Below are 22,983 nucleotides of genomic sequence, written 5' to 3'. Positions count from 1 at the left end.
AAATCCAGTAAACCAGTTTACCGGTTAAAATTCAGAGGCACAAGCAGGGTGCTGATGAGGTCTCGGGGAGGGGGACACACCATCTTTTCCCGCAGCACCCCCCCACCGACATTTCTTCTTCCTTCCTACTAGCAGCTCTCATGGCCTCTCCCCCTTTCCTGCTTACTTCTTTCCCTCCCTCACTCCAACTAGTCTCCAGCCTCCAGTCTTCAGCTTTCCCACCTTCCTTCCCCCAGCAGACTCTTCTGTTTTCTTCTCTCCCACCCACTTTTTTCTGTTATCTCCCTTTCTTCTCTCCCCTTTCTCTGCTTCTTTCCAGTTTACCTTTCTCAATCTCCCCTCCACCCCCCTTTGAGTGAGTGAAACAAAGGCTTGGAAGGCTCAGAAATACTGTTGTGGCTGCCTAACAACATCACAAATAGCCAGTGAAATCTCAGAACGTAGTTCTGTGAGGTCTCAGTGGGCATTCGTCTGTTAAAGGTACAGCAATTGCTTCAACTATTTGGGAGGTTACTCACTGCCCTTTTAAGATTTCAGATTTTTCTGCAAATCTAAAGTTTCCCACAGTTTTGCAGACCCCTCCCCCTTCCCTAGTCTGTCCCTAAGCAATGAGTTACTGGTCTTGAATTGGAGACCTGACCCACAACTGAAAACAGGAAGTAGATAGGAAGAAAGAGAACATGAAGACACAAACGGTGAACTGATAGTGACTCCCTTACTGCAACTGAAGTTAAAGACGGAGCCCAGGTGTGAAAAAGCGATATATTATACCTTACATTTTCCTGAGGAGAAAGTAATATTCCTTCTTGTGGATGTAGACCCATACATTACATACATGTCAGTACTATATGCTCTGACTGCCAAGAAAATACACGCAAAAGTGGTGTCAAACTTAAAATCTTCAGTTTTGCAATCCGTTTTAATCATGTGGCATCTTATCTTGATGATTGTTTTTACCTCTGTGTTAATTGGATGACTAGCTTCATTTCTGGGGCTCTTCCTAGGCCATGCCCTGTTCCCAAGATGGAATAAAACTTGGAAACATGCCAGGAAACAGAGCCTTGACTACTTACCGTGAGGGCTCCTTCTCTTCTGAGGCGAAGGGCATCTTGAGCTGTGGGTTGTTTTCCATTGTTCTATCCGGAGAGGCAGGACTAAAAATTTCAACTTCCTGTCTCTCTTGGAGGGAAAACAGCCTGCAGGAACTCAGTCACAGGCTTGCCTAGCTAACAGACAGGAACTAACAAACAGAAAACTGACAACGGTTAACAGCATAAACAGGGAGACCTGGTAGAGAACGAGTGTCCTAAACAGAGGAAAAAATCCCGCGCTAAACGGGTGTCCTAACATGCCTAATTGTGGACAAGAAAACCCGTTAACGCTAACAGAGTGTCTAAATTTAGGTGTAGGAGTTGATAAGGTTCCTAGGTATTCTGATTTTTGTCTATGCCTGGGTGGGCAAGATGCCCTTCGCCTCAGAAGAGAAGGAGCCCTCACGGTAAGTAGTCAAGGCTCCGTTCTCCTCTGAGGCATCTTGAGCTGTGGGACCTATAAAAGCTCCCAACAGGGTGGGTAAGGAACCTACTAGACTACATGTTGTAAGACCCTACGTCCAAAGGCAGCTTGTGCCGAGGACCAAGTGTTAATCCTATAATGCTTGATAAAGGTCGAGAGTGTCGACCACGTTGCTGCTCGACAGATTTCATCGACTGGAGCTTGCCTGTCAAAGGCGGCAGAGGTAGATGCACTACGCAAGGAATGGGCAGTGATGCCTTCTGGTACTGGAACCTTCGATGCTTTTTAAGCTTCGATGATGGTCTGCTTTAGGGTGTAGTTGATAGCCGCAGTTGAAATTCTCTGGCCTTTGCTGAGGGTTGAGATGTTAATGAACATATAGTCTGACTTTCTGAATCCTTCAGTCCTCTGGATAAGGATTCGAATTGCTCTGCGCAAGTCCAGCGTATGCCAAGTAATTTCTTTTGCCGAGGATGGCTTTGGGCAAAAGGAGGGAAGGCTAATCTCCTGAGATCGATGGAAGGAAGAATTCACCTTAGGGAGAAAAGATGGGTCTAGCCTCAGGACAACCTTATCCTTGTGGAAGGTACATAGGCTTTGTCTAATGGATAAAGCTCGGATTTCCGAAACTCGTCTGGCGGAGGTTATTGCTACCAAAAACAGCACCTTCATGCTTCAGGGGAACCGACTGTAGTGGATCAAATGGCTCCTTGGTAAGGGCTCTGAGGACCAAATTAAGGCTCCAGGTAGGTTACCTGGAAATTGTAGAGGGTCTGGTCTGGGCAACCCCTTTCAGGAATGTCACCACATGACAGTGCATAGATGTCGGGACTCCGTCCAGGTTAGGAATTACGGTGGCTATGGCCGGAATTTGTCGAAGTAGGGTAGAAGCAGAGAGGCCTAGTCTCACTCCCTCCTGGAGGAACTCTTAAGATCTTGCTAACACTTGGAAATAGAGGGTCTACTTTCTTTCTGCGTGCCCATCTAACGAAGGCCTTCCAAGAGGTATTGTAGATGCGACGTGTGGCGGGCCTAAGCGCCTCCAGAATGGTATTGGCCACATCCTTGGAGTACCCATTTTCTAAGAGAGATCTCCTCTCAAGTGCCAGACAGTCAAACAAAACCATTGGGGTTTGGGTGGACTAGAGGACCTTGTCTGAGGACTTCCCACGTTACTGGAATCTGCCAAGGTTCCTGAATTGATATTTGATGGAGTGTGGTGAACCAGGGTCTGCGTGGCCAGAAGGGCGCCACCAGGAGCACTTTGGCCTTCTCCTGATGAATCTTTCGGAGAACCTTGGGTATTATAGGCAGGGGCGGGAAGGCATAAAGTAGACCTTAGCAGGGCATCTGTTCCTTCCGCTTTCGGATGGTAGTACCTTGCGAAGAATCTGGGCACTCTGCAATTGTTGGCTGCTGCAAACAGATCTGCCTCTGGCAACCCAAATCTTTGCACGATAAGCTGAAAGGTACCCTGATCCAAGGACCATTCCCCTTCGTCTACGTACTGTCTGCTTAACCAATCGGCCTGAACGTTCAGTATCCCCTTTTATGTGTTCCGCATGGATGGACTTGATGTTTTGTTGGTCCCACGTGAAGATGCGTATCGATTCGAGGTGAAGCGCCGACGACCTCGTGCCCCCGTTTGTTTAGGTGGGCCTTGGCGGTGGTGTTGTCGGTCCTTACCAGGACATGCTGGTTCTGGAGCATTGGACAAAAGTGTAAGAGAGCAAGTCTTACCGCTCTCAGTTCCAGAGTATTGATGTGGAACTTCTTCTCCAACGGCGACCAATGGCCTTGGCCGTTGAGGGTGGCCCCCCACCCTTCGAGGCTGGCGTCCAAGAATAGTTGTAATGGGTCCTCGTGGATGTATTGGGTGCTCTTTTTGAGGTTTGGGCAGTAAGCCCACCAGAGTAGACTCTGTCTGACCTTGCATGGAAGGGAGAGTAGCCTGACCTTCTTCTTGGTGATGTCTTTTTGAAACAGACGTAGAAACCGCTGAAGAGATCTGGAATGATACCTGGCCCAGGGCACGATTGCTATGCTGGAGATCATGTGGCCCATTAGCTTTACCAAAGACATCGGTAGAACCGATTTGGATTTGGCCGCTGAGAAGGCAAGAGAGGCCAGCTTCTCCACCCTGTCCCTGGATAGGGATATTGAGTTCTGTTTTGAGTTTATGCAAACCCCTAGGTGAATCACGACTTGGGACGGCTGAAGGGAACTCTTGTCGAAGTTGACTAGGTAAACGTAGTGTTGGAGGACTTGTATGACTCTTGCCATGTGGGTGGCAGACTCTTGCCTGGACGGGGCACAGATCAGGATGTCGTCCAGTTATGGGTGTACCTGGATACATTCCTGCCTGAGTAATGTGATGATTGTGACTAGAGTCTTTGTGAAAACTCGAGGGGCCGTCCCTAAACCGAAGGGCAATGCCCAGAATTGGTAATGGGTTTGGCAATAGGCGAATCTCAGATACCTTCTGTGTGTGGGGTGAATGGCTATGTGAAGGTACGCTTCTGTGAGGTCGACAGCCTTCATAAACGTACCCGGCCGGAGGGACTCTACGATGGAGCGTAATGTCTCCATGCGGAAATGTTTTTTGTTCATCCTCCTGTTGATATATTTTAAATCGAGGATGGCCCTCTAGTCCCCGTTCTTTTTGGGGACCGTAAAAAAGACTGAATATACCCCTGAGTATTTCTCGGCCGTAGGGACCTGCTCTATGGCCCTGATGTTGGAAAGATGCTGTATGGCCTTGAGTGTTCTGCTGTGTTTCGCGGATTTGTGCGAGGTAGGGGAAACTATGAAGCGATCTCGTGGGCTGGAGGAGAACTCCAGTATGTATCTGTGGGAGATAATGTGAGAGACCCATTTGTCTGGGCTCAGATGGTCCCATCTGTCCCTGAATTGCAGGTCTTCCCCCTACCGTTAGTAACGTGGCGTCACCGGGCATTATTTTTGGGGATTTGTCCCCTTTGTCAGGTCTGGCTTGTTGGCCTTGTCTCTGGTACTTTCCTCCTCTACAAAAGGACCTATTTGGATTCCAGGACCCTTTCCTATACTCTGCCCTGTATCTGGGCGTAACCTTAGAGGAGCGAAAGGAATCTTTCTCCTATCTTTCCTAATTTGTCGAGGGAGCACATGTTTCTTCTCTTTGGTCTCAATGAGAATATTATCTAGTTTTCTCCCGAACAATCTATCCTCTTGAATGGGGTAAGCCATAAGGATAGTTTTGTCCTTGAAATCCGCTGGGCACGCTCTCAGCCAGAGGGCCCTTCTGATAGAGGAGACCGATGCTATTGACCTGGCTGCAAAAGACATGGTGTCTAAGGATGCGTCTGCCATTAGTGTAACCGCCTGAAGGACTCTTTCTAGGCCCCCCCACCACTCTGCGCTTGTCTGCAGGGACAAGCTGGATAAGCTTTTTTACCCACAAGTAGAACGCCTGGGCAAAAATAGAAATGGTGGCACCTGACTAAATAGTCAGGGCTGTAGCCTCATGTGCTATCTTGGCCATTGAGTCAGCCTTCCTATCTAACTGATCGCGAAGTGATCCCACTCCGTCCTCTGGAACCAATCCCGGGGCCTGTAGGTCCACCACTGGAGAATCCACCAGAGGAACCTTGAGCATGTTCATAGCATGGGGAGCCAGGGTATAATGCTTTTTGATATTTTGGGGTAGCTGTTTGTAAGAGGAGGGATTATCCCATTCATCTCTAACAGCTCTTACAAAGAACTCTGGAAAGGGAACTAGGTAATTTTGCATTCTCTTTCTGGGGAAACATTCTTTGACCCCCTGTTTAAATTTTGGTTTTTGTTCCTCAGGGGATTCCTGATCCTCATTTAAATCCGAGGCAAGCATGGCCTTAGCCAACAGGCCTTGGAAATCCTCACCAGAAAACAGCCTGGGCTGCTGTTCTTCTGGTTGGGGGGTGTCCTCCTCGGAATCAAATTCGCCCTCCTCCCTTTCTTCCTCTTCGGAGTCGAGGGCGGATGAAGTAGAATAGGTTTGGCCATCAGGAGCAGGACTGCTGATGTGGCCTTCATGGCTGCCTTTGCAGGCCATTGCCTGGAAGTGGAAGGACCTGAACTAACTGCATTTGCTTCCTCCTCCCTAGAAGTATGGGACTGGGAGGAGGAAGTAGAGAGGGACTGGAAAGGTTCCCCCCATGGGAAGGGGGGCTGCTGCATTTGGAAAGTGTGGAATGCTTGCCACTGTCTCTGCAAGGCAGAATTTACTAGATCGTCAGCCTCCTCTCTAGACAGGAAGCGCCCGCCCGTTTCTGCCAAAGGGGGGTGGGTAATATGTTACTAACTCCCGCCGGGATAGCTGAGTTCATGGCCACCATGGGGGTCACTGAACCGCTTGGGGCCGGGAGCTTGGACTGAGGGGACCGGGCAAGGCTTTTACCTCCAAAAACTCCAGGCGCGCTTGATCTAGAGCTGTGCTTTCGCTTTCGGTGCCCTGATTGTAAAGGCGTGGCTTTTCGCGGCTTTTTCCCCCTTTTGGCTGTATCAGAGCCGATTCCTCCCCGCTCCCCAGCTGATCCGGCTGGAGACCAATTCCTAATGGCTCATTAGGACGGCCGTTGGAAGGGTCGTTGTCCTGTTGGGCGGATTGGACCAGCCCTGCGTGGTAATCTTGCTCCGAGAGCAAGTCGTCTTGCCTAACTAAAATGGTGTTGCCCATTTTAAGCTAACTCAGACTACGAGGAGACTGGGGAAAACCACAAGAGGAAGGGAAGGAGGGGAAGGTGAGAAACCACAAGGTAAGGTGAGAAAACCACAAGGGAAGGTGAGAAAACCACCAACAGACTTTCTAATAGGCAAATCTATCTAAAGCACAGAGCTGTGCAGGAACACTGCTCTCTCCTCTAGGCAGGATGAAAGACTGAGTTCCTGCAGGCTGTTTTCCCGCCAAGAGAGACAGGAAGTTGAAATTTTTAGTCCTGCCTCTCCGGATAGAGCAATGGAAAACAACCCACAGTTCAAGATACCCTTGCCTCAGAAGAGGAAGGGGGGGCAATGCTGTTTGGGATGTTTTTCATTACTCAGAAGTAGCTCTCATTAAAGAAAAGGTTGTTGAACCATCTTAAAATAAAGCCCTTATACTTATGGAAAATCACAACACTTAAAATATTTTCTGGTTAACCAGGAATAGTGATTTCTCTTTACAAAAACATGTAAGATTTTTATCTGTAAGAAACAGACATCTATAATCAGTGCCAATAAATTTTTCACTCTCACACTGCTAAATAAAATCAAGAATTCACATACCTGAACACATCCAGCTAACATTTCATACAAGATGTGGGCACGCTTTTTCATCACCCTGACATCTACCATGGTAGAGTCTGCACACTGACCATTTTGGATTGGATTTATAAATCTATTTCGGAATTCCTTAACCGACCCAAGCAAATTCTCTTTGATAAAGTTAACCATGCAATGATCTGTACAGAGCAGATAAAGGATAAAGTTTATAAAGGATAAAGGATAAGGGAGCTTCTTATGTTGTGTTCAACCCAGTGTCCCTCCTCCAACACAGAGGCTATTCCCAGTGGAAGCTATTCCCAGTGGAAGCAAGAACAAGACTGGAAACAAGGGCACAGCACGTGGGAGCCTGGCCAAACCACAGGGTGCCCAGAATGGCAGAAAGCAGTGCAGGAAGGGAAGCTGAGGCACAGGACTATACACAGTGACAAGTCTACAGAGCCGCCTTGGTTTCTATACTCTTACGATTTTCAATGAAAACTGAAGCGTTTTCAAATAAAAAACTAACCAAGGCAGAAGAATGCAGAATTCTATTTTGTAGCACAATTTCTTGCCCGTGCTTATGACAAACATTACATCAAGCATATAACACACTGAATGTGTTTAAGAGTATAAAGAGAAAAAAGTCAACCGGTGGCGCAGCCAGGCATATTTTCTTCTTCCATATAGACAAAGCTATTACATTTTATTTTCCTGAACTGCAGACATAAGACAGCTGTTCAGGATTTGGTGCTCCCTTAAAGTTCACTTACATTCTATGAGGTTGTTTTGCAAAGGAGTTCCTGTAAGAATGATCCTCCTCCTGGAGTTTATAGAATTCATAGCTTTAGAAACAGCAGATGCCTCGTTTTTTAATATGTGTCCTTCATCACATATAACAAAATCAGGGCCTGGTTAAAAGAAAGAAAAGCTGTTTTGCCTCTTGTTTTATATCTGTACCTAGAAAAAGTATTTCACAGACTTTAACTAGCAATGTAGGTGCTTAGTAACCAACCGTGGCTCAATCCAGAAACAGTTATGTATAAGTGCGTGGCATGCCACTAGTACCACGTGCAGTCATTTGCTGCAGACATGCGCTCACATCAGAGACGATTTTCAACTGCACATTCTCCCCCTTGCATTAGCCACGATAGGAGGAGAGACCATCTAGTCATGTTCCTGGATCTTCTCTGCCAATCTGCCTGCAGCTGAATGCACAAGAGACAGCACACAGAGCTGTTCTTTTCTGTTTGCAGTGGGATCCTACAAAGTGGCTGCTTGTGAGGAACAGGGTTCTGTCCCTACGAAGCACAGGGGACGATTACAGGATAAAGGCACAATGAAAAAAGTGAAGTAACCAGCAATACATTGCCTCCAGTATTTTTAATACCCCTCCAGCCAGAACAGATGAAGAGATGTGACACTTCAGAATTCATTAGAAGCATGAAGTGGATCGATAAACTTGATCTATGTTTATGGGTATGTTTAGCCTGAAGAGGAGAAGACTGAGAGGGGATATGATAACCATCTTCAAGTACTTGAGGAGCTGTCATATAGAGGATGATGCCAAGTTGTTTTCTGTTGCCCCAGAAGGTCGGACCAGAACCAATGGGTTGAAATTAAATCAAAAGAGTTTCTGTCTAGACATTAGGAAGAATTTCCTAACAGTTAGAGCGGTTCCTCAGTGGAACAGGCATCCTCGGGAGGTGGTAAGCTCTCCTTCCCTGGAGGTTCTTAAGAGTTTAGATGGCCATCTGTCAACAATGCTGATTCTGTGACCTTAGGCAGATGATGAGAGGGAGGGCATCTTGGCCATCTTCTGGTCACTGGGTGTGTGGGGGGGAGGTAGTTGTGAATGTCCTGCATTGTGCAGGGGGTTGGACTAGATGACCCTGGTGATCCCTTCCAACTCTATGATTCTATCTACCAAGTTAGAAGAAACAAGTTTCTGCAGACATTTCCTTGAAAAATAGCCCACCAAAAGTTAACTATTAACATTTTCTCCATTTCTAAAGTATGTCTAGGTAAGTCATGCTACACCACCTACTGGTAACTGGAAAGAAAACCAAATGTGAATGGAGAGGAATGGAAATCAGAGAGGCCCTTCAATTAATACACTCTGATATTTGAGCTGGCTTATGCAGATAGCAGCACTGACTGTCTTCTAATCTCAACCTTCCAATTAACCACCTGCCCTTTCAACTAGGGGAGCAAAATTCATTTGTGTTGACTTTGCCAGACTCGTCACACAACAACACAACCTCTGGCACACTGGCACACAACAAAACAAAGGGAGCTAACCCAACCCAGAAAACAGGCTAGGAACCTAGAAACATATATTACAAATATATGTTTATTATTAAGTGCAATTGCGCTTTAAAAGTTAAAAACATAAACCTCAAAAGGTAAATTTCATACATATGAGGAATCACATGAAACAAATTGGTTGCACAATAAAAACCACGAAGACCCACAGTGTATACCCACATCTACAATCTATAAACAACATAATCTTTGTAACAGTCCATGGAGGCTGCCTGTGAAGCCTCCTCCTGCCGTGCATCAATTTTTAGTATTTCGGACCCCCTTGTGTTCCAACCTTCCCTTTCCCTAGGTTCCCAGCTCCCCTTGGCCTGTGCTCTCTCAGGCTCTAGCTATGTCCTTCCTGGGTCCCTGCATAGAATGATCAGCTGAAGGCAGGCCAGCCCCACTGAGACAGGCACGACATGAAGTCAATGGCTGCTACAGGCGTCACCCATGCCCACAAAGCACGGGTGACGCTTTGTACACTGCTCTATAGATCCCAAATACACAACCGCCTACTTACATAGGGGTTGGCAGAAAATGCCAGAAGATGGCTTAACTATACTCCAATAGTAAGGCACAAAATTACTTTCTGCACAAGGCAAGTGTCCTGATTTTTCCCCAAGCACATAAATAGCAAACGTTCTCCTATTGCCTTCCAAACCTTACTGGTCCCTGTCTGGTCTGTTAACTGGTTTTCAAGGCCCCCATCCGTCTCCAGGTCCCTTAGATTGGTAATGGTTCAGTGAATAGTACAGAATTCTTTTTCTGGCACAACTGATGGCCTACTGAGAGAGGCTGAGAGAGAGCAACTGACCCAGGGTCACCCCAGAGGGCCTCATGGCAAGCAGGGTTTTGAACCTGGGTCTCGCTTCCCAGTTCTAATCCAATCCAAGCAGAGAAGCTGAAACCCGGGCGGGCAATCCTTCCTTTCCTTATAAGCCTTGATTCTCACCTGGAGCCTACTTTTACTTTCTTTGGGTAAAAAACACATCTTTTTACCCAAGCTTTTAATTAGAGGTTTTATTTTTACTAGCTTTTAAATGTTTTACAGGTTGTTTTTATGCTGTTAACATCCAACAGCTTATTTTTAATGGCTTGTTCCTGTCTTAATTGTAAGCCACCTTGAGTAGGACTCTGAAGAGAACATACAGCAATATCCTAAAGAAAGAAATTTAGAATGTGTGTTCATGTTCTGGATCCTCCCTCTAGGTCTCTTGAAGCTAATGATGAAAAAATACAATAGAGCTATGGGGGGATCCCTTCAGTTCTTAAAACAAACACCAAAATCATCAGAAACATTGAAATATATGTAATCCTTACTTACTTACTGAACTTAAATGTACTTTATTACTTTTATGACGTGGAAGAGATGCTTAACTTATAAACTCCAGACTTTATAAATTCAATCCTCTAACTCAAGGGTCCCCACTGTGGCACCCGTGGGCACCTTGGCACCCACCAACACCTTTTTCGGTGCCCGCCAAGTGTTTTTAGGAAGTGGGTGGGGCCAGGTAGGGCTTTTGCCCAGCAAGGCTTCTGGAAATTTGATCAGCTGTGCAGATACTTTAAAAATGTTGTTTTGGAAGCAGCTGCCACCACAGCACAAGGATCTGCACTGTGTTACTGAAGTTAAGCTGTGGCAATCATTTCGTAGCTGGCTCTGCCTCCTGCGGCAGCCATTTTGTTGCTGCGCCCACCATGCCATGTCAGAATTCCAGATGTGCCTGCAGGCTCAAAAAGGTTGGGGACCCCTGCTCTAACCCATCTTTTGGGAAGGGGACACATTCCTTGCACGCATGTTCCCTCCTCCACTTCCTGCCTCTTCTACAACTGTAGCCACGGTGTCCATTATCATCAGGGTTCCATCCATGGTTTCAAATCACAGTATGGAGGCAAGGCACTGGGCATAGCTGGCCAACACGGATTTTTTGTTTCATCTGGCCTTCCCCCAATAATGGTTATTGGCCCTCCTTCTAGTGGTGTTTATGTGTTTTTAAATGAATTATTTTAACTGAATTTTAAATAGTTTAAATATTTTAGAGTGCAACCCTGAAGGGGGGGCCGAATCGGCATAGGAGCCGGTGTGACCCTGCACTGGCGTAAGTGCCCATTTTTCCTGGGATAAGGGGCACTTACGCCAGCACGGGAGCATTCATGCCAGCCCTTGGATGGCTCGATGCTGCAGGGGGCACTGCCACTGGTGCTGCCTCCTGCCGGCATCCTGGGAGGTGTTCCTGGGGCATTCTGGGGGACGGAGCTGCCTTTTTGCCCCTGCAGCACTGCTACGCCACCTTTTTGGGTGGCGTAGCCTCGCTATTTTCTATGGGGGCATTTCCCCCATGTTCCATTTTAAATAGTTTTTAAAGCCTCTATGGAGGCGCTGCATCTGTGCCGCTCCTGGCACATCCACACACACCCTTCAGGGCTGTTAATTTTTCTTGTGTTTGCTGCCTTATGGACCCTGATTGGGTGGAAAGGTGGCATTAAAATGTTTCAGATAAATAAATGAAATAAATATCACAGCAAGCAAAGCCAAGAAGTGGGGGAGGCTTCAGTTTATCACATAACACTTCCACGTTCGGTGTACTTGTGAAATATAAAACTATAAATGTGTGTGTCAGTGTGATGCACAGGAACCAGCAGTAGCGTTGAAGTACATCTTCCACAAGGTTCCTTCACATAGTCTGCACACAGTATGGTGGTTTACCTGGATCAACAAGGGCTTTGTTAAATATTTCTTTCAGTTTTCTGCTTTTCACATTCCTCCCCTGAGCAAGGTTACGGTACATCTCATAGCCTATGATCATGACACCACCTTCCTCCTGCCACCGTTGCAGCATATAACTTCTTTCTTGAGGCCGTTTCACCGTTGCTAGCTCATTGACCTTGTGAAAAAGGACAAATGTAGGTACAAATGTATATTTTCAACTCAAACAAAAATGCTATTAATGTACTGCACCAATACAAACTACTTAAAATGCAGTTATTCCATATATAAGCTTTCTACTTATTAGTATTTATACAAAAAAACAATTAATCATGATTATAGTAAGTTCTATTCTTTGTGCCTTTGAATGGTACAGCTTATTATGACTTGGAATGAGTATAAGTGATTTTTTAAAAATCCTTTTTAAGCAGCAAATACCTCTAGCTTCTCATCGTCTTCTAAGCCTTCTTGCCACTTCTCAAACTCATTCATCCAGTTCAAGGCCGTGTTCAGCGGACAAACAACAAGAGCTGTACTAAAATCCAGTTTGTCGCACAACAGAACAGTATGAAGAAAACTGACTACCTTCAAGAGAGAAAGCCAAGCAAGTCATCATTAATGTAAGAAACATTTTTTATGCATGTCAAAATGTCTTCTTTATGTTAGCTTGATATGTGTGTGTGTGTAAAGTGCCTTCAAGTCGCAGCCGACTTATAGCGACCCCTTTTGGGGTTTTCATGGCAAGAGACTAACAGAGGTGGTTTGCCAGTGCCTTCCTTTGCACAGCAACCCTGGTATTCCTTGGTGGTCTCCCATCCAAATACTAACCAGGGCTGACCCTGCTTAGCTTCTGAGATCTGACGAGATCAGGCTAGCCTGGGCCATCCAGGTCAGGGCTAACTTGATATACATCTGGTCTAATAGACAAGTACGGCCCCCTGCATGGATCAAAAAAATCCACAAGGACAGACCACGCTGGGCTAAGCTGCATGTTTCTGTCAAATTGGAGGAAACACCATGTTTGCAAAAAATACCAAAAGCTTATGATGTTGGGGTTGAAAAACATGTACAACATGCACAACCCACACTCCCAAAAAAGACTTTGAATGGCATTTTGGGGTTGTCCAGTTAACCCAAGAATGGTCCCCAACAACTGGTTGTCCGGGGAGGGGCCCCCAAACCCCCTTCCCGGGCCTTGGAACGGCCCCCACACTCACCGGGGGGCCGCGAAGGGCAGCGTCACCGCAGCTCCCTCTCCCCCCAGCAGCCCTGCAAGCCGGCCGGAGAGGAGGGAACCCAACAGGAGCCGCCGCCAGAGCCGCCAGCAGAAGCCCCGCCAGCCCGACCCAAGCCGCGGCAGGAGCCGCAGGCCGCCGCCGCGCCAGCCCAGCCGCCGCCGAGGGGGCCGGGGCTCGACCCGGCACCATCCCGGGAGCCCCAGCCGGAGGCGCAGCAGGCCGCCCCCGCACAGGCGAGGCCGGGGCAGCTGAGGGCCGCCAGCCTACAGGGCCGGCGGCCGGAGTAGAAGCGCCCGGGAGGGGCGTGGAGAGGGCCGCGGCGGGAGCGGCCCCACCCGCGATCCAGCTGATCGGCGGGCGGGCGAGGGCGGGGAAGCGAAGAGGGCCACGCCTGGCTGCCTATGGCAGGGAAGCCAGCCCTCCTCCGCCCTTATATGGAGTTCCTGGGGAGGGTTAGGGGCGGAGCTGGGGAGGGGCTTCTCTGGCCTGGAGGGATATAAGGCCAGAGAAGTCTGCCTGCCGAGGAGGATACGAGAGCCAGGGTAAAGCTACAAGGTGTGTCCTGTGGCAACCTGGCGACGGCCGAGGGAGAGTCGAGCTCTGACTCCCCCTCGGATTGGTCTGAGGCGGAAGAGATTGTCTCAGCCGCAACATCCTCCAGGTCAGAGACCCCCACGCCGGCCGCACCCAAGGAGCAGCGCGATACTGGTAAGTGCCAAGAAGAGAAGCTGGAGCAGGAGAGGGCAGGGGGAAAATCAGACTAGGGACAGGAGGCAAGTGACTGGGACAAATGGATGATGAGAGGGGGAGAATCATAGAATCATATTGGCATAGAATCATATTGGCCTTGGGGCCATAGAAAACAGCAAGCAGGAAGGAAGCTGAAACAGAACAAGAGTAGAAGAAGGGGAATCGAATGGAAGAAAATGTGGGCAGGCAGCTAAGCAAGGGAAAAGGAACTATCAGGCAGGTGAAAGGGGGGGAGAAAGGAATGAGTGAGCATACGAGGGGGGGATCTACTCTGGCCTGCCCAAAGGAGAAAAACGAGGTAGGCAAAGAATGGGATCTTCCTCCCCCAGCATGAACATCCAATTTGTATTTCCCTACATTTGCTATGCAATCAAACTGGCCAGCTAGTTTCTCCTTCTTTCCAGTTTTGCTGTTCCTGAATACCTCCTCCCCCAAGTGAATAAGTAAACTACTATATTTAATATGAAAAAGGCCTTATGAGCGCTGTATCATTCGAAGGTACACATCTTTCCTTATGCTTTTATGTGGGCAACCCTAACTCTTAATGCAGAAAGGCTTTAACTGTATTGTACCAGATATATTCATATGGGGGGTGGGGAGAACCTCCACTCCCCTCTTCCACACTGCCCCCACCCTCACTAGCACAACAGTTAAGCTCTCGGGTGAACAGCTGTTTGTTACATTTCTATACTATTATTCTCCCATCCCAGGCAGCAGGCAAGTCTATTCACACTCCTCCATTGCACCAAGGCCAATATGCTTTCCGTCAAATGGGAACATTATAAAGGTAACACGTATTGGGAGTCTGTGCTGGGATAACGAAGAATGTCACAGGATTCATGGCATTAACTGGGAGAAGCGAGATGGAACAAGATCCGCCCCCTCAAAAGTACTCATGAAATGTACCTGCAAGGTCTTTCCCAAACCCATACAGTGGGCAAGAATACACCCAGAACCTGCCGACTTCTTTGTTTTCTTCACAGATTCACAACAGCAATCCCACATAAACTGAACACCTAGAAGTAATTTTTTTTAAAAAAAGATCATTAAACAAAGATAAAATAGACAGTAGAGGTTATTTAATTCAGCAATAAGCAAAACAAATTTTAAGTGCTCAGTGTTGCTTCAGCTAAAATTTTGCGTCAGCTGCCCAACACTACCAGTTTCCAACACCACCAAATTCCTGAGAAATCTAGAATTCCATGAGACACTTTTTCATTGTGAGCTCTTACCATCTACTTGATGCGGCTTCAGTTTTGTAACTATGTTTCTGTGAACTTGTACTAAAGGTTCTTTGGTTTCTTCATCCTCATCTAAAACCAGCTTCGTCGTAATTGGACATTTCAGTGGTGTGTCTTCTAGTTCTATCACCTGGAAAGCAAATTTGCGTGAATTCCAAACAGTTCAAGCTGTTGCACAAACAGTAAGGCTATGCAGAATTCCAGCACACACACATGCCCTTTACTGAATCCAAACTAAGTATTTTAAGGGTCCTATTCTTCACATTATAAATCAATGAATACCTGAGATGTGAAGCAATCACTTTGTATTAAAAACTGATGCTATGGAAACCATAAAAGTTTTTGCATCTGAAGCAGATAAACTTTAGTTGAAATCTGGAAAGCAGATTAGAATGAAAAAAATTTCATCTGGCTTTTAATTTTTTTAAAATCCTCCCTATATTCTTGATTTTTAAAGTAAACCTGTTAACCCTTTTCTTTCAAAAAGAAGAACCAGGAAGGGAAAGTACTTCTCTTAGCTTTTCTCTCTCACGCTCCCGTTCTGCAATCCGTCGCCTTCTCTCCTCCTCTTCTTTTAAGGCATTTTGCGTTTCTGTTCTGAGCTTATCATCTTTTATAATCTTCCGTATTTTTTTCCTGCCTTTCCCAGGAGATTTTGAATCATCATCATCATCATCATCATCATTCTCTTCATCCGCAGAATTACTCTGCTGAAATCCAAAGAAAACATTTGAGAGACCTGAGAGTCATGAGGAGTTAAATTACAGCAAAGTGCATGAAGTGTTCTAATGAAAGGAAACAAATACAGAAGGGCTTGAGAGCTCACAGCAGCATGGTTAGTTTCCTGCCGTGATGTACATACATGATGCTTGGGGCACTGCCCCAAATTCTGAAGGCAGGATCCAAAGAGATGTGCCCAAGGGCTCCCCAATCCCAATAGTTTCCAGTGTTTTCTTCTGATAGCAGCCCACCCTCCTCCCCAAGGGGCATTCTTGACATCCCTCCAATCTCAAAAGTGGTCACCGTGCCATTTGGACCAAAACAAAAAGGGAGCAAAAGGTGCAGATGCAAAAAGTGTAAAGCAGAAAACAGGGATTCCAGCACATTTCAAGCAGATTTTTAACAGAGCATTAGCTTTAACATGCTCCACAAACATGATTATGATGATTAACTTCATTTATAGCCTGTCTTCCATGCTGAGGTAGATGATGCCTCAATGACTGATCAAAATGTACTCTATCCAGGGTATACCACTTAAACAGCAAGTAAAGGCCAGGATCCAAAGAGCATGTGAAGACCAGTGCTAGCTTTGACATTTTCCCAGTGAACACCTGATCCCCAACCCCTCTGGACTTAGCATAAGCTTCTTTTCAAATTTCCCTTTGTTTGAAACAAAGCTTATTTATTTTATTTGGGGTGGGAGCCTGTCTAGGAAACAATTAGAAAACCCTTCTTGAGGTCAAAGAATTTGTGCCAACGTTCTCTGATTCCTGGCCACAAATATACAATACCTTGTTATTGTCACTGGATGAATCGTCCTGGACCTTTATGCGCCGTCTTTTCTTTTTCTGCTTATAACTCCGCTGATTTTCTTCTAACTCTGCTTTCTTGGCAGATCTAAGAAAGTGAAGATTCGCTTTTTGGCCAATTAAATGTAACAGTGGAAACATTTCCAGTTTTCCAGTCACGGCACAGTCATTTGTTTTGTTCCATTCTCTCACTCACCCCCATCCCAAGCAGTGGCCTGGATCTATCACATTTTTATCCTGCCCTTCCTCTGCACACAGCCCAGGGTGGCATGCAGAGTTCTCCTTGCGCCATCGTATCCTTCTAAGGTGGCCTAAGCTAGGAGGGAGGCAGAGACAGCCTCTAGGTCAGCCAATGAGTTTCATGGTTGAGCAGGGATTTGGACCCCAGTTCTAGTTCAGATTCAGATTCATTTATTAGTACTGCAAATGCCATTAAAATTCATATCAGTTACAGAATTAAAACTGGAGAATATACAGTAACTAAAAAGTTCTAGTTCTACACCAGTACTCCACACTGGTTCCACAAAGGCCCTGCTGTGTGAACAGAAAGCAAATCCTCGCTTTATCTGCCAGCCCACCCACCTCCCATTCACTGGAAAGAGCACTGGTTATCACCGTGAAGGCTTCTTCTGCTCTGGGATACAGAGGCCATCTTAAAAGTGGGTGTTTCTTCTTCTTCTTGTTCCGGGAGGCAGGACCTAAAATTTTAACTGCCTATCCCTGGAGGGAACGCCCCCACCCTTTTCAGTCAAAAAACTTTCCAAGCAAGGAGCTTAACCGTTAAACATAGAACGTAAGTAAAGAACAGTAGAAAGATATAGTAGTAATGCTTAAGATAGTATCCCAGAGCAGAAGAAGCCTTCACGGTGAGTAACCAAGGCTCTTTCTCGCTCTGGGAGAGGAGACCATCTTAAGAGTGGGGCTTAAAAGAGCTGTCCCTCCCCGGGTGGGATCAGACGTCGTGGAGAATGCTCTGAAGAACCTGCCTGCCAAAGGAGGCGTCAGCTGAGGCATAAAGGTTTATTTTGTAATGCCTCACGAACGTAGAGATAGAAGACCACGTAGCGGCCTTACAATTCTCCTCTAAAGGAGCTCTGCGGTCGAAGGCTGCTGACGTGGCCGCGCTTCTGACTGAATGGGCTGTTAGGCCAGCAGGTACTGGGATTTTTGTCGCTTTGTAAGCCTGAGTAATGCATTGAGTAATAGTGTGACTAATGGAAGTGCGGGACATGGGTTTACCCTTGTTTGGAGCTGTTAAATTAATAAAGAGGGCATCAGACACTCTAATGTGCTCTGTACGGGCAATGTATATGTGCAGGGCTCGTCTGAGATCTAAGGTATGCCAGATTTTCTCTTGCGGAGCTTTAGGATTTGGACAGAATGAGGGAAGGACGACGTCTTGGTTTCTGTCTAGAGGATGGTCTAGAGGATGGAAAAACATGTAATGGAGGATATGGAGCGTGAATATAAATCCACAGAGGAAAGGGAATGAATCTGGTCTGCTTGTCCCAAGAGACCTTGAGGCCTCTTTGGGCAGGAATGTGGCAAGCAAGTAGCTCCTTTTATTCTGCTTCTGCTGCAGGTGGTTCTCCATTCTCTCTCTGAGCTTCGAGGACATCTGATGAGCGGGTTATTCTGTTCCTATGCTCAGGGAGAGGCAGGATTCACAGACCTTTACTTCCTGTCCCTGTGTTAGGACTGCCCCCTAACTTCCAGTTTGAGGACTTCCAGAGCAGAATTGTAGACAGGAAAAAACATCAATATAAACATGCGTGAAAGAACAATCAATGACAACATCTTCACAAACTTGAAGATAGAACATTAAATTAGTCAAATATCGACCATAAACATTGAAAAACACACTATGGAAGGGATGAATGCCTTGTGGAATGGCAAAGATTTTTCCCTTTTTTTTGTAGTGTTGCTGTTGTTGCGGCTCTTTGCCCTGGGTGGGCTAGATGTCCTCTTCGCTCAGAGAAGAAGGAGCCCTCACGGGTAAGCCAAGGCTCCGTTCTCTCTCTGAGCTTTGAGGACATCTGATCAGCGGGATCTTCAAAAGCTGTAACAGAACTTGGGTGGGATCAGACCTCAGTTGCTACGTGCTGAAGAACTCTTCTTCCGAAGGCTGCATCCACTGAAGAGTAGGTGTTAATTCTGTAATGTCTTAAGAAGGTGGACAAGCTGGACCACGTTGCAGCCTTGCAGATCTCCTCTACCGAGGCGTTTTTGTCGAAGGCTGCTGATGTGGCGGCGCTACGAACTGAATGAGCCGTGATTCCTGGTGGGTACACCTGAATGTAGATAGCAGAGCTGTATGAATTGCCGAAAGCAGCTGCTGATGGAGGTGTTTGACATTCGTAGTCCTCGACTAGGAGAGACAGATATGAAGAGAGATTCCGACCGACAGAATGATTTTGTCCTATCCAAATAGATGCGCAGCGCCCTCTTGACATCCAAGGTGTGCCAGTTCTTCTCCTTTGGATGAGTGGGGTGAGGACAAAAGGTTGGTAGATGAAGCTCTTGTAGTCGATGAAATTTGGAGTTGACTTTTGGAACGAAGGTCAGGTCGGGACGTAGCACCACTTTGTCCGAATGGAAAACGCATAGGCTGTCTCTGGCCCCGAGCTTGGATACTCTCCTTGCAGATGTTACAGCCGTTAAAAAGAGAGCTTTCATGCGTAGAAGGGCTAGGGAGACCTCTCTAAGTGGCTCAAATGGCGACTTGGTTAGAGCGTTCAAAACTAGGTGCAGACGCCAGGTCGGAAATCTGTGGACTGTAGGAACAGACAAGGAGGAGACCCCTTTCAAGGTCGTGATGTGAGGGTGTCTAGTGGTAGGATATCGACCAGATGAGGTATTATTGTGGCGATAGCAGCCACCTGTTGTTGAAGATTTGAGGTTTTGAGCCAGACCATCTTGAAGAAAGCTCAGGAGACTAACTGTTGTAGTGGAAAGTGGATCCAAATGTTTTCTATTGGACCATCTCACAAATGCTTTCCATGTGAAGCCGTAGATACGCTTGGTGGAACGTCTTCTTGCTTCTAACATGGTGGAAACCACTTCCATGGAGTATCCCAGATCTAGCAGCCATTGCCTCTCAAGTTCCAGGCGGTCAGTTTTAGCCACGCCGGATCTGGATGAAGTACTGGGCCTTGGTGTAACAGGTCCTCGATCACTGGAAGCTCCCATGGATCTTGAATGGAGAGTTCTTTCAGCGTTGGAAACCAAGGACGACGAGGCCAATGAGGGACAATCAGGATGACATAGGCTTTTTCCCTCCCAATTTCTGAAGCACTTTCGGGATGATTGGCAATGGAGGAAAGGCATATAGTAGTCCTCTTGGCCATGGGGACTCCAGGGCATCGGCTCCCTCTGCTCTTGGGTGAGCGAACCTGGAGAAGTACCTTGTGACCTGGTGGTTTTGGTCGGAAGCGAACAGGTCTACAAATGGAAAACCAAACCTCTGTTGGAAGATGTTCTCGTTGAGAGTCCACTCCCCTTCGTCCACCTGCTGTCTGCTCAGCCAGTCGGCCTGTGCGTTTACGGTGCTCTTGTTGTGTTCCGCCCGCAGTGAGGCAAGGTGTTTTTCTGCCCAATTTAAGATGACCACTGCTTCGGCGTGTAGGGAGGAGGAACGAGACCCTCCTTGCTTGTTGAGATGTGGTTTTGCTGATACGTTGTCCGTCCTGATCAGGATGTCTCACTTCTTGAGCATTGGTTGGAAATGGACAAGAGCCCTTTGGATCGCCCTCAGCTCCAGTCTGTTGATGTGAAGGTGGCTTTCAGATGACGACCACTTGCCCTGGGCGATGTGTTGGTGAAGGGTGGCTCCCCAACCTTCCAGGCTCGCATCTGTGAAGATCTGAGTCGAGGGGCCTTGAATGTAGGTAAGTTTCCTGGTCCACCATCCCAGCCTGTGTCTTACCTGGTACGTCAGTATGAGGCGAGGGTTCCTCTTTTGAGTGATTTGAGTCTGATATGGTTTGAGGAACCACTGAAGGTCTCACATATGAAGCCGGGCCCAAGGAACCATACCGATGCACGAGACTATCAGACCTTGGAGTCTGGCCAGGATTGAAAGTCCGATCGTTTTCGAGAACCTGGAGCTCTTTGCTAAGGTTATTATGGTGTCGACCTTGTCCGGAAGAAAGACCATGCTCCGTGACATGTCGATAATTGCCCCCAGATGGTGTATCGTTTGGATCGGGAAGACTTTGCTCTTGGACATGATTATCTGGAATCCGTGATGAGACAGAGTTTGAAGAACCACCTGGGTGTGCTGTATTGCTAGAGACTCGGAGGGTGCGCTCACCAGAATGTCATCGAGGTAAGGAAATATGTGTATTCCCTTTTCCCTTAGATGGGCGATGAGGGTGACCAGGACCTTGGTAAATGTTTGTGGGGCTGAGGAAAGGCCGAATGGGAGGGCCCGAAACTGGTAGTGGTTTTGACCCTGTGTGAAGCGGAGGTACTTGCGAGATGATGGATGTATCAAGACGTGCATGTAAGCCTCCGTCAGGTCTATGGATGTCAGGTAAGCCTGTGGTCTCAAGGCTTCGATGATGAATCTCAGCATTTCCATCCTGAAGCGTTTAAAAAATACATAGCGGTTCAGGAATTTCAAATCCAAGATGGCACACCAGTTTCCATTGCGTTTTGGTACTGTGAAGAAGATGGAGTAGACCCCTGTGCGCTGCTCTGTGTAAGGCACATGTTCTATGGTTTGGATTTCCAAAAGATGATGAACTGCGGACTTGGTTCGAACTCGCTTTTCCGGAGATTGAGACGTGGGAGAGAGAAGCAAGCGATCTGGAGGAATGCTTCGGAATTCTATATTGTAGCCTTCTTGGATGACCTTTAAAACCCAGGCGTCGGAGTTTGACACTTTTCAGGTGTGCGCAAAGGCTTGAAGTCTCCCCCCACCGGGCCGGACTTGAGGTCATTGTTTGTTTTGTTTGTCGGCAAATCTGCCGGCTTTGTCAGCTCCCTGACCCTAGAACTGCGAGCCCTTGCCAAATCTGGGGCCTCTTCTAAAGGAACCACGGCCAGAGTGCCAGTTGCTGCATCTGTCATCCTGTCTGGGGCGTGCCATGGAGATGTCCTGAAGGGACGAAAGGAAGACGAAAAGGAAGCTTTGCCCTCCCTCTTGATGTACTTGGGAAGGGCCTTTTTCTTATCCTTCGTCTCAACCAAAATGTCATCTAACTTAGGGCCAAACAGACGACCTCCCTCGAAGGGGTAGCCCAGGAGTAGGGTCTTGGAGCCGTTGTCTGCAGACCAGGGTCGAAATCCAGAGAGCTCTTCTGGCCGCGGAAGCGGCTACCAGAGACCTGGCTGAGAAGGACATAGAATCTAATGGTGAATCGGCCATGAAGTTAATGGCCTTTAATAATCTGTTTGGACCATCCAGAACTCTCTTATTGTCCTGAGGGACCAGATCGATTATTTTTCTCGTCCACATGATGCCAGCTCTGGCAAACAGGGCAGTTGTGGCTGAAGCTTGAATGGATACAGCAGCCGCCTCGTGCACTCTTTTAGTGGCATAGTCTGCCTTCCTATCCAAAGAATCTTTGATGTTCCCCGCTCCATCTTCTGAAATAAGGCTAGGTGATTGAAGGGCTGTGACAGGAGCCTCAACTAAAGGGACTTGCAGGAGTGTCATAGCCCTTGGCTCTAAGGTATACATCTTTTAAATGGAAGCAGGTACCTGCTTGTTTGACATGGGTTTCTCCCATTCTAAGCGTAGCAAGTCCTCAAAATACTCTGGGAAGGGTACCTTGCGAGTCTTTGTCTTTACCCTGGCAAAGAATTCTTCAGTGCCCCTGAATTTGGTCTTACTCTTAATAGCTTCAGTGTCCTCATCCTCGTGGAGGTCAAGGGCAGCCAAAGCCTTGCATAACAGGGGCTGATAGTCTGCAGTAGAGAACAGGCGAGACTGATAGTCTTGATCCAGAACCCCTTCATCTCCCTCCTCCCTCTCTTCCTCAGAAGAGAACACTCCTTCTTTTTCCTCTATTGCTGGGGAGACATTAGACATTGGCAGTAGAAGGTGTAGGAGCTTTCCTTGCTGCCTTGGTTGGCCAGGGGCTGCAGGAACCACTGCAGGACGCCTGATCCATTGCTTCAGAGTAAAGGGAAACCCTGGAGGGGGAGGAGGCCCTTGACCTCATGGGATCCCTACAGGCTGGATCACCCAGGCGCGCCAACTCCTCTCTGAGAGCTCTTTTCATTAAATCAAGCATGCCTTGATCAGCCGCCACCCCCCCCCCAACAACAAAAGGGGAAAAGGAGCCTGTACATTACCGTCTCCGTTGCCCGTAGCAGAGTCTCCCTTGGAGCCAGAATTACAGGTGTCCTTTTCCACCTCACCCTCTTTACTCCCAGGGGCCGAACAAGGGGTGGTAGCAGCCTCTTCTGTGGCGTGCATCTTTTTGGCGCCA

General features: G+C 47.4%; 1 protein-coding gene across 1 annotated transcript in view; it reads right to left on the bottom strand.

Annotated features, from left to right (window-relative positions):
• The window catches only part of ATRX (ATRX chromatin remodeler), a 154,008-nt gene that overhangs the window by 44,312 nt on the left and 86,713 nt on the right, over positions 1-22,983 (bottom strand). The window contains exons 14-21 of the mRNA XM_056859843.1: positions 16,526-16,631; positions 15,524-15,721; positions 15,006-15,144; positions 14,680-14,789; positions 12,224-12,370; positions 11,786-11,963; positions 7,545-7,682; positions 6,796-6,971 (exon numbers count right to left, since the gene is read on the bottom strand). Coding sequence (XP_056715821.1) covers positions 6,796-6,971; positions 7,545-7,682; positions 11,786-11,963; positions 12,224-12,370; positions 14,680-14,789; positions 15,006-15,144; positions 15,524-15,721; positions 16,526-16,631 — 1,192 coding nt within the window. The remainder of the gene's footprint in view (positions 1-6,795; positions 6,972-7,544; positions 7,683-11,785; positions 11,964-12,223; positions 12,371-14,679; positions 14,790-15,005; positions 15,145-15,523; positions 15,722-16,525; positions 16,632-22,983) is intronic.

The sequence above is a fragment of the Euleptes europaea genome, chromosome 13 (assembly GCF_029931775.1).
Source record: "Euleptes europaea isolate rEulEur1 chromosome 13, rEulEur1.hap1, whole genome shotgun sequence".
NCBI lineage: Eukaryota > Metazoa > Chordata > Lepidosauria > Squamata > Sphaerodactylidae > Euleptes > Euleptes europaea.
The sequence above is the reverse complement of the archived record's forward strand: the minus strand, read 5'-3'. Positions and strand labels throughout refer to the sequence as shown.